This window comes from Halyomorpha halys, unplaced genomic scaffold, assembly GCF_000696795.3.
Source record: "Halyomorpha halys isolate HHAL.00 unplaced genomic scaffold, Hhal_1.1 Scaffold683.1, whole genome shotgun sequence".
NCBI classification, from domain to species: domain Eukaryota; kingdom Metazoa; phylum Arthropoda; class Insecta; order Hemiptera; family Pentatomidae; genus Halyomorpha; species Halyomorpha halys.
In genome coordinates this window covers 83012-94609 of record NW_027108384.1, presented here as the reverse complement: position 1 = coordinate 94609, position 11598 = coordinate 83012, and the positions used below count along the sequence as shown (strand labels likewise).

The 11598-nt window shown below is 29.7% G+C and overlaps 1 protein-coding gene across 2 annotated transcripts in view; it reads left to right on the top strand.

The window, feature by feature from the left end:
* The window catches only part of egh (beta-1,4-mannosyltransferase egh), a 25685-nt gene extending 19991 nt beyond the window's left edge, over positions 1-5694 (top strand). The window contains exons 3-4 of one of the 2 annotated variants that reach the window (XM_024362756.2): positions 1394-1479; positions 2860-2984. In XM_024362756.2, the coding sequence (XP_024218524.1) occupies positions 1394-1479; positions 2860-2863 (90 nt within the window). In that variant the 3' untranslated portion in view covers positions 2864-2984. Of the gene's footprint in view, positions 1-1393; positions 1480-2859 lie in introns of both variants that reach the window. The other variant, XM_014427949.3, reaches the window with a different exon arrangement.
* Positions 5695-11598: the final 5904 nt, after the last annotated feature.

The following is an 11598-nucleotide window of genomic DNA, read 5'->3' as shown; positions in this document are numbered from 1 at the left end:
TTTTACAGCAGTTCAAGCGAGTTAGATCTTATTCCTTCTTCTCTCTCTATATATATATATAGTTAAAAGGAAGTGTTGCAATTGTAAACAATTTTAAATTTGATTTTTTGACGGAAATACATATTTTGAGGTCTCATGAGTCCAAATAAGTAAGCCTCACAAAATAGTCTCTGTGTGTATATGAACAACCTAACTCATAAGCAAGGCCTGGATTTTAATGCAGTAAAAAAACCCAGTATATACCATATAATATGCAGTAAAAACTTGTAAAATATATGAAATATACAGCTACAAATTTTTAAATATACAATAAGACTGCTAAAATATATTAATATGTCTACAAAAGTTTGAATAAAGATAGAAATTGGAGAAGAGATTAAAAATTAAACAAAAATTACTTAATATTTTTTTTTTTATCTTAAACCTAAATATGTAAATAATTTAAATGGATAATAAGCTAAACAGTTATAAAAATAATGACACGTTTTATAAACTAAAATATAAAAATAATAAAAACTTATTACTACCAACTCAACAGAAAATCAACAAGAATTAAATTTATTGAGGTTAACTTATTGACAGTAATAAAAGAAAAATAAATCAAACACAAATAACAGTAGAAAAATAATTTTAAAAAGGGGTAAATAAAAAATAGAAAATATATAAATTTATGTGTAAAGAGATTAGAAACAGATGTGATGGGTGCAAATCTGTATTCACTTAAAATTATAGGATTTTGTTCAATGATGCTGAAGACAATTGAGTCATTCCCATTTAATATTTCAGTAACATCTTCTAGAACAGCCTGTCACGAGTTTGTTTCAATATTTCCTCTAATTGACCTGTACATGAAATATACTTTCATTAAATTGTTTTAATAATTTTAAACTTTCTATTTGTCTAACAATAGATTTGTTTTCTGAAATTGCTTCAGTTTAGTTGAAGTAAAACTTAGATGAGTATTAATGAGTAAGCTTATTGATTAACAATGTATTATTCCTTCACTCTATGCCTCATCTCCATCTATTCCAAAAATATCATGGACTATGGCTTTAAATATATCGAAATATTCCCCGTAAAATACAGCCGGCTCAAACCATGTGCCCCGTCACATGTTAGGGAGGTAATCGTTTCCCATTCACTATTAATATATGTTTAATTACCCAAAAAAGGGTTTTCAAAAACATCTTTTTCTTGTTATTAATTAGTTTATTTCATTTTAAGGTCCTAATTTATTAATGCAATGTTCTGTAAACAAGGAATATTTGCTAATGAATGATTTATTAATTTACTGTGGTGTTTTTAGATGTAAACATAAAAAAAAAAAAAAAAAATTACATGGTCACAATTTAGAAATTATAGGACGATTGTGAATTTTGTTTTATATTTCCAGAAAAAAATTAAGGAGGCAAACCTCAAATTCGTGTTCAGCACTCTCAAAAATATGGAAGTACAAAGTATCAAAACTAAACTTTCGTGGTAAACCCTTTTTTTTTTTTTTTATATCCATATGCTTTTTCTCTTACTTCCTGCAAACATCAGCTGTCTCTTCACTTCCTTAAATCCCAATCTTCTGATAAAATGTAAAATTTATATATAAACAATCTTATGTTTTGAACTTTATATGTAGACCATAAAAAATCATTTTGTTTGCTGTTTTTTTTCTTAGAGGACTTAGTCCCAGAATTAAGATATTTTTTTCATTTCTTTTGAATCATTCTCTGCTTAGTGATTCTTCCAAGAGTGTCATAGAATAGTGATTAGGGGATAAGTCCTGATTATAAGGAAGGAGAGTATTAATGGGTTTCCCAGTCTCTTTCTTCCACGTTATCCTTAGTCAAGAATTCTGGGTGAGACCTAGTGTTGTCTTAGAGAAGGTGGTTTCAGAGGGTGGTTTTTGCGGACTTACAACTGGTAATAGAACAGTAAGCCAAGTTTACTGTTCACTGATCTTGAAGAAAACCAACGTTCAAAGAAACTCTTTCAAGTAAAAAAAAAAACTATATCGTTGCAAGAACTTTTCCGGCTGAGCAATGTTTGTGCCATCACCAGGTAAACTTGATCCTTTTTTTACCACTCCTTACATCATTTTATCATTTTAGACTCTTGAGTATAATGGTGGATCCCTATATCATCTCAAAATGTGGCTCAAAAAATTCTCAGTTTCTTGTCAAAATCAATTCAAAAGTCTTTCACAGATCCAATCTGTTCTGTTTTTATTTTTAGTCAGAAACTTTGAGGAGCTTTTTGAATATTAATTTTTCGGAAGCCAAGATGATCAGTGATAGTGGATTGAGCACTCTCATGGCTGATTTTCACTTCTGTCAAGTTCTTCCAACAGTGAACCAGCGATCACGTTTAATAAGCACTCAAGAAAGCTGTCATTTGCCAGACTTCTCCTTAAGCGTCAATCATACTTTGTTATACAACATTTTCTTCTTGCCCACCTTTAAGTTCTCTGGCCCACCTATATATTCGATTCTGGGATAATGTAGAGTTCCCAAACTTTACCTTGAAATAAGTATAAATCTCAAATGGATTAATGCTTTCATTAATTAGAAATTTGATGATTATATGTTGTCCAACTGACAAATCTCCTGGTTAGTCATGGCTGTCCTTAGGTACCACTAACTGAGTAATTTCTCCACCCTTTACAAACTAAACATCAATCATCATCATCATCATCTAGCTTAAAACTGTGTACTCAGCAAAATTACTATTTATATTTGGTTTAAATAAATTGTTTGGAAAACATATTATTTTAGATCATAAATTTTATAATTATTCGGTTGTTGAAACATTTGTATTATTTGTCATTTTATAATTTTACTATGATTTAGTAATTTATTTATTTTTTAGGTGAAAGCAGAACGTGATGTTACATTTGACAATGGATTGGATGGGTCAGTTGCTGAAGACTGTTTTTTTGCTATGAAAGCTTATAAAATGGGATATACATTCAATTTTATTGAAGGAGAAATGTGGGAAAAATCACCTTTCACTCTTGGTGATTTCTTACAGCAAAGGAAGCGTTGGCTTCAAGGAATCCTTTTGGTTGTACGCTCGAAAAAAATTCCTTTGAAAAATAAAATATTTCTCAGTATTTCATGTTATTCATGGGTTACGATGCCACTTTCAACATCAAACATATTATTAGCTTCACTCTGTCCTATTCCTTGTCCTCCTTTAATAGATTTTTTATGTGCTTTTATTGGTGCTGTAAGCATTTATATGTATATTTTTGGTGTCATTAAATCATTTTCATTATATCGTTTTGGTGTCATCAAATTTAGTCTCTGTATCTTTGGTGCACTAGCTACAATCCCAATCAATGTTATTATTGAAAATGCTGCTGTAATTTGGGGTTTATTAGGAAAGAAGCATAAATTTTATGTTGTAAATAAAGATAATCGACCTCCCTTGACTGTTTAATTATATTATGAAGGAGTTGTAGATGGTGAGGTAGAATAATACTTTATATTTATTTAAAATGAGTTACACATTTCATCAAGTTTTTGTTCTTATAATTTTTAAAGATCTGTTTTAGTCCCAATAGTAATGATAGTTTTCATTCACAGTATTGAATTGTAATTAAGATAATAAATGTTTACCACTGATAATTAACTTATTGTTGCCTATATGTAATAAATTTGAATTTAGTTAATTTTTTTTTCATATTAGTTTAAAGTTGGTGTCATGTCGTGTATGTAAGCGTTCTTTATATAAAATCATTTTGATTTATAATTACACTGCAATTCAAGGACACCACATTTTTAATTTTTTTGTATTTCTGTTAAATCAATTGATTAATATTATTGTAATTAATACTGTTATGATTTCAGTTATTTGGTTGTGTGTGTTAGCTGTTTCTTAGTTGATTATTTTAAGTACTACTTGTCCATAGTATAAGAGATAACAGAAAGGATAAAGTTGGCTGTGTAATATCACTTTATTATATTGTTTACTAACTAAACCACTTAGTTATGTTGGTTACTTTTTAATTTGTATTTATAATTCTTAACATCACTGAAAATGAACTCCTCTACTTAATTAGTTATTATAGCACAAGAAGTGTAAATGATATAGTAAGACTGAACAGTTTAATTTTTTGTTTCCTTATACTGGAATATTTTGTTATATTACATAATCATTTAGAAATCTTAATTAAAATTAGCTCTATTGTTATCTTTTTTATTGTGTATTACTCAGTATTTCCTTAAACAAATATCTTTCCACAAGTTTGCCTTTTGTTTCAACCCAGTACTCTATTATCATTACTAGTCACATGTAAAATAGATCCATTATTTTATAATGCATGTGAATTAGAAGTATTTTGATATCATTTAGCTTTCTCAGTCCCTAATTATTTTCTCTGGTAGTTATGTAGGAATACATTTCTATTATTTAATGCTTCTATCTTATATTATTGAGTATATGTTAATATTAGTGATAGTTTTGTATTATCAATTACAAAATGTTTAACAAATAGAACAGAGTAAAATTGATTGGTAATTATTCAGTTTTTGTGAAGTGATATGACCAATTGCTATAATACTACAATTTCCTTAGTAATAATTCTCATTATGAAACAATTATTGGAATTCATTGAAATTTATCTATTTTTAAAAATAGTTATTTAAACATGTTCCTAGATATTTTGATCTAATATTAGTTGATAATGCAGTTGAGACCCAATTCCTCTATATTTACTTAATTTTGATTCATTATGTATATTTTGGCTAGCTTAGGAAAACATTCATCTATTAGATATCTATGAAGTATAATGTATTAACAATGGACAAGTGCTTATTAGTTAATTTGTATGAAGTTTTATTGTGTGCTACATTTTTAGTTTTAATAGCTTCAAATAATTGTCAGAGCCTAGCTAAATTGGTATAGTAATGGAAGTGTTATTATTTCTATTGATATTATTAAAAAGTTGAAAGTATTTTAAACTTAAGTAGAAGTAGAAGTATTTATTTATAAGTTGGGACATTGTAAGAGATTATTTGTATAGTTTAATTTTCTTTTATTGGATGATTTACTTCTCGCAATTTGATTGATTGCTGCCCCAGCACAAAGTCAATTATTGAAGTGTTGAAAATGCTGCTCTAATTTCATACGAAAACTGTGATTTATATCATTTTAGAAGTAACTATACCAAAACTTTAGAAGAGTGATGAATTTTAGGCATCTAAATTTATTATTCTATTCTTTTATATAATTAATTCTAGTCATAATTTCTATACAATGAGTTAATTTAATTGTAGAATTAACATTGTCTGTATTACTACCTTATTATTTTCTCTTATTTTAGGGGGTCTTAGTAGTGTCAATAGTTTTTGCTTTTTGAAGGTATTATTGTTTTACTTTTTAAAAGAAACAATGAAATTCTTTAAAAAATGTGTGGTTTTCTAGTAAGCTTGAAAATGATAATGTGCTAATAGCACTGGTATTATTTCTATAGTTGATTTTAGTTTTATAGAGATACAGATTGATTGCTGACTCCCTTTTACTATACATGATATCAGTTATGAACTCATTAGTTTTATTTTTAATATGTATTGACAAATCAAATTTAATTTTGATTTTTTAATAATTTATTTTTCCAAAAATTTTCACTTTTATTTTATTGTAATCGATTTTTTAGTAATTTAAAAATATAACATATTCACAAATAAAATTTGAATTGATCACGGCTTATTTTATTATTCTTTGCTGAGTAAAATAACATATCAGTATTTTAACTAATACATTTTGCTTAACTTATTTACTCTATATATACTACTATGTGTTATTACCTGATAATTTAATTAATGCAGCATAAACTGGGTTGAGAAACCTTAAATTGATATTGTTGGAAGATTATTTAAAAGAAACATATGCTGACATTCATCTTATTGCTTTGTATTTCATATCAAAATATTTATGGTTATTTAGATCTAAGAAATTTCAAGTGAATACGACTAAACATATTTTATCAAAAAGATTTTTTAGCTGTTGATATAGTTTAATATCTGTATGTAACTCAAAAGGCTGAAAAAATGGATAATCCTTTATGTTAAAGTCTGAATAGTATAGTCAAGACTATTATTATTCAATTGAAAATTAATTTTTAAGATGATTATTCACTTGAAATTTGAATCAAATTTCATTTCATTTTTGAGGAAATGGCTCATTTTTCGGTGACAAAAATGATAATGGTGTACTGCAGCTTTAATCTGAAAGTATCAAACCTATTTTAACCATGGTGAGGGCTCAAGTTTTCATTTCATCACTATGAAGCCCCCCAGGCTAGAGCTGTTTGTAGGCGAGGGAATTGGATCGTCAACTTTAACTACCTCGTTTCTACGGTAGTAAAGGTTTGAATCCTTCTTATTTTACTTTATTTATGCCAATTCAAAGCTTTAACCCAGTAGATAAACCAAATCGCTTTAAGAAGGAGGAGATATTGCAATAGATCAAGATACAAAGAAAATAAACATAAAAAGACTTATTAGATATTTTTAATTTAATCTTATATTTAACTAAAAATACATAAGAGGAACACTACTATGATCTTAATTTTACAAAAGCTGTAAGCTGAACTGCTTAGTTTATATTAATAAATATAAATATACTTATATTTATTTATCTTAATAAATGCTAAGAGGAAATGATATTGAGCTAAAAAGATCTTTATGAATATTTTGTATGCATGTTTGCATCTATATTTTAAAACTATTCTTCCATTAATTGTATGTATTACTCTCATACTCTCCCTCTTGAGCATCATCGGCTTGGTGAGCTAATTGAGTACATTTGTGCATTCCAGTATTTGCTGTAGTTCATGAGCATTACTACTAATGGTGCCATGTTTCCTAATAGAAAATTACTAATAATCATAGTAGAAAAACTAAGTCAGATTATGAAGAAATTTCAATTTTCTCTTAGGAACATAAAAAATGTATGAAGCATTCCTAGATTTGGGCAGGATTTTTACAAAGAATATTTTTTTATTGACAAACCTAGAACTCATAGATCAATATCCTTTTACTATTCAGCTAAAACAAAAATAGAAAAAAAAAAAATTAACTATATCTTAAGAAATTCAGATGTCCCAAATTGAGCATCTTAAAAATCTAAGTTGGTCTAAAAAAGATATTTCCATCCATGTATTCAATTTATAGGAATTAGCATTCAGAGTTTAGGTGACATAGCAATCCAAGCTTTGTATTTACTATTTATTCATTATTAGCATATTCGGGATTCCAATCCCATCTTGGCAATTTTCTGTATTTCATTTTTTAATTACTATAGAACAAAAATTTTCTGCAATTCATTTTTTAATTACTATACAACAAAAATAAATTAGAATAACATGAAAGACAAAACTGAACATACAGATAAACATAATATTATGTAAAACATCTGAACAATTTTAAAAAAGAATTTCAAAACAGAGTTCTTATTACTTAAATATTAAAAATATCAAGTATACTACTTTAACATATCATTGAATTAAATTATAACATCAACATTGTAAAGAATTAGAGTAGTAAAGGAAGTTATTTAAGTAAAAAATTCTTTGCAATTTAAATTTAAATAAAAAAGACTTTCCAAAAAAATTTCAATTTTAAAACCTGCAATATTAGATAAGACACATATAGCAATAATAATAGAAGGATATTAAAAGCAATTCAAACTATATATAAGAATAACAACTAAGATGTGTTAAGGCTTAAACTGGAAGAACAGAATTAATAAAAATAGTATAGTATTAAGAGTACCAAGTCGAAATAAAACATTTTAATAAACTTAATACAGTTCTAGACAAGTGAACCAATGAAGATAAATGTTCCTATCAATGTTTTATATAAATGATATTATTTAAACAAATAATAATATATAGTACTATTACAATGGTGTTGGGACTACAATAAAAAGAAAATCATTAAATTAATTGTATAAAAAGATTTTTATGGGATATATGTAAGTAATCTAGTAAATAGTTAGTTGAGTTTTTTAATTAAAAGTAAATTGCAGAAAATCCAGAAGAGGTTACAACCTCAAAGCATAAAATATAAGTAAATAGTAAAAAAAGAAGCATATATCGCTGTGACACTAGGAAAAAATGTGCTTCTTAATCATTGAAATCAGATTTGTAATTACTTTGTAATTTTGATGCACTGTAATGTTGAACATAAAGAGCTAGGTGGTAAGTAAAAGTAGCTATATGGATTAAACATTGATGAATTTTACTAATAGATTAGATTGTTGAGGAGTTTTAAATAAGCATATTACTGTGACTAACCAAGTGATAGATTAATAAAAATTACATGTTTTTATAGATTTTGTTCTTTTATATCACTCAGGCTTGGGGTAGCCTCTGATTGCTTTTTGATTTATGCCTCTTCTGTTTATCAATCTAGCCATTTATGCCTCACAGCAACTCTCTTCATTTCTGAGTCAATGCAGTCATTATATACAAATGCTTAGCCAAACAATTGCCACCTAGCATATTGGTCTAAGATTTTCTCTATTTGATTACTAGATAATGATGGAAGGAACTTGGCCTTCACATGATTAGGACAAAGACACAGAACCTGAAGGCTTATTAGCCTATTGTTGCTAATAATTGTCTCAAACCTCTGATAATTATTATAGTATAGAGGGTAATATAGTATTTGTATTCAAATGATATGATGAAAAATATGTAATCTTTTGGTGTATAATTTCTATTGAATGATAAAATAAATTATATTGGGGCAGGAATTATATGTATAAAGGTGTCTCATAATAACAATGTCTAAACAACAATCAAATATCTTATGGGTCTATAAATTTACATTAAGAATTCAAAATAAGTTTTAATTACAAAAGACAAAATAACTTATAGTTAAAAAAAATAAAAACAAACTTATAGTTAAAAAAAAGTGAACTGAAAAGAAAAAAAAATTAAAAATGAATCTACTTTTGGGCTTTAATACACCGCCCACTGAAAATGTATATCATTTTTACTAACTCCCTCTGGAAGTAAAGGTGAGAGACAAGAAATAGGTCTTACAAATTCTGTTTTTCCCCTTTGCAATCGACAACTCCATGTATACCTAGGATATGCTTCCATCATTACTTGAGCAACGGGTCATTGTAAAGGCGGAATGTTAGGGTCTCTAAGAAGGACTAATGTTCCCGGAATGTTGGTAGTGTGTGGTTTTGTCTATTTGACCTTCTGCTGAAGTCAATTGAGATAGTCTATTCACCAAAGGTCTCAAAAATCACTAATATAATGCTGCAAATGTTGCCACCAAGATACGTGGTTTTGTAGAATATCCACCAAATCCTAACTCAAACGAGAATATGTCCTGGGGTGAGAACTTGATAATCTTCAGGTTCAGAAGATACTGAACAAAAAAGGTTGGGAGTTAAGAACCACTTTAATGCGGGTCACTTTTGTTGTCAACTCTTCGAAGATAATTCCCTGATTACTTAAGATTAATACATGATGGCATTTGCAGGATTTGATTCCTGCTTTGTTAAATCCTCCAAAGAGCAGCATGAAAGGGAGAATCAAATGTCACTCTATCTCTTTAATTGTAAAGTTTTCTTTTGATTTGTCTTAGCCAACTATACAACAAAGTTGGTTGCGTTATCAAAAAATACTTTGCTCGGGTAATCCCCACTGTACTACAAACCGGTCAATTAAATGTCAATCATGGTACATCCATGATCTACTGTGAAACCACCGCAATATGTACAGCTTTGGTACTGATGCAAATAAAGAAGCAGATATATGCTTTGCCCAACACAGCCTTTTGTCCCTCTGATTCCTTGATGAGGAAAGAGCCAGTGAAATCAACCCTTATATTAAGAAAGGCTATACCTTATATAAATCGAGATTGTGATAGATCCTTCATGATGGGGTTAATCAATCCCCTTTACTCTCCACCGATGGAATGTCCCGCTTGGGTGTGAATGTGATCTAACAGTCCCTTTATCGGCTATGATACAGTATCTATTCTGGAGCAGAGAATGCAACCGTTGAGGTCTTGCTTGAATGTGAGTGTGGTAGAAAGAAGATTGACGAACAGAAAGTTGGCTAGTAACAGAATGGAGTGCTTTACTTCATAAAATAGAGCGGTAGGGCGCAAACTACCTCCAACCCTGACTAAACCATCCGAATCCACGAAAAGATTCAGCAACCCCAACGATTTCACTCTCTCCCTGTGCCAGCAGTTGGGGTTCGAAATTGAACTTACCAAGACTGCCAGCCAGTATTAAATAAAAAGCCTGGTTCCGCTTTCCTGGGTTATTGTAAAATTTTCAGAGCTTAACAGTTTGATAAAAAATAAAATTATATACTATCTTAGGAGACTTGCTCCCTGACAATGCCAATGACAACCCTTGATCCCAGCATTGCCTTAACTGCGACTGGGTATTACTGAGGAGACTTAGTCCCTGACATTGCCTAGTGAGGAATTTCTCTGAGGCATTGCCTTAAAATGATGATGAACTGGACAATAGAAAATAAATTTAATTAGGATTTAGTTATAAAAACAAAATTATTGATAAGATAAAATAACATATATCGAGGAAAAGTAAAATAACTGGTGGAGGGGGGAGTAAGCAAAATATAATATAATATAGTTAGTTTGTTAGAATGAATTTTGGGGGGTGATATTCCTGCAGTGAGACTGGTTGATGAGACAGATAATGTTTCACTCACCTGTGAGCCCCATATGGGATGGGTCACCTGATGAGAGCTATGTTCCTTGTGCAGATGTGCTGAAATGAAGGTCCTGGCTCCATGCGGGGATCTTCTAGTGCCATGCTCTATTCCTTTCCTCTAGCCTGATATCTTCAATCCTCGGTGGCTGATAACTGAGTGGGGCCCAGAGCTTCTTGGAGATTCCTCAGGTTCAAACTTGCTAAGGATTAGACACCCTGATGTGGCAGTTGCCCTGTTTTTTGCCATAGATGGCACTGAGGAGTTTAGATCCTTGGGTCTTTCACCCGATTAGAGTGACCCCCCCCCCATCTTATTCCCCTTAAATGACAGGATATCTGGACTGAACACTCCCCATCGATATCACTCTCCTGAGCCCATTCGATTCGTACTATGAAGGATTGTTCTCATAGGTTGAATTACCATGGATTGGTCCCATAAGGATCCTACTAAAAATGGTTTGAGCGCACTAGGAACTCATTGTTAGGATTTTAAAGTACCTAAGCATATGATATCAGCAAACATGTCTGCACCTAAAAGAAAATTAACAGGTTGTGACTGCTGAAAATGTGGATCAGCTATAGTACAAGACCCCTAAGACAAGAAAAAAGGCAGTTATTTCACCCAATCTTTGATTATTTAATTGAAAACCAGGTATAATTACTAGTCAAAATTGATGAGTCTGTCAAGTATAAGTAGGGGGAATAAAAAATGGCAGCTGTTTCAAAACGTTAAAAATAATTAATTTTTTTATATATAAGAAGATGGTCAGGGTTACGGTCAAAAGAGAAACAAAAATAGTTTACAACTATTTTTTTTCCGACGTTTAAAAAAAATAGTTGTAAACTATTTTTGTTTCTCTTTTGACCGCAACCCTGACCATCTTCTTAAAT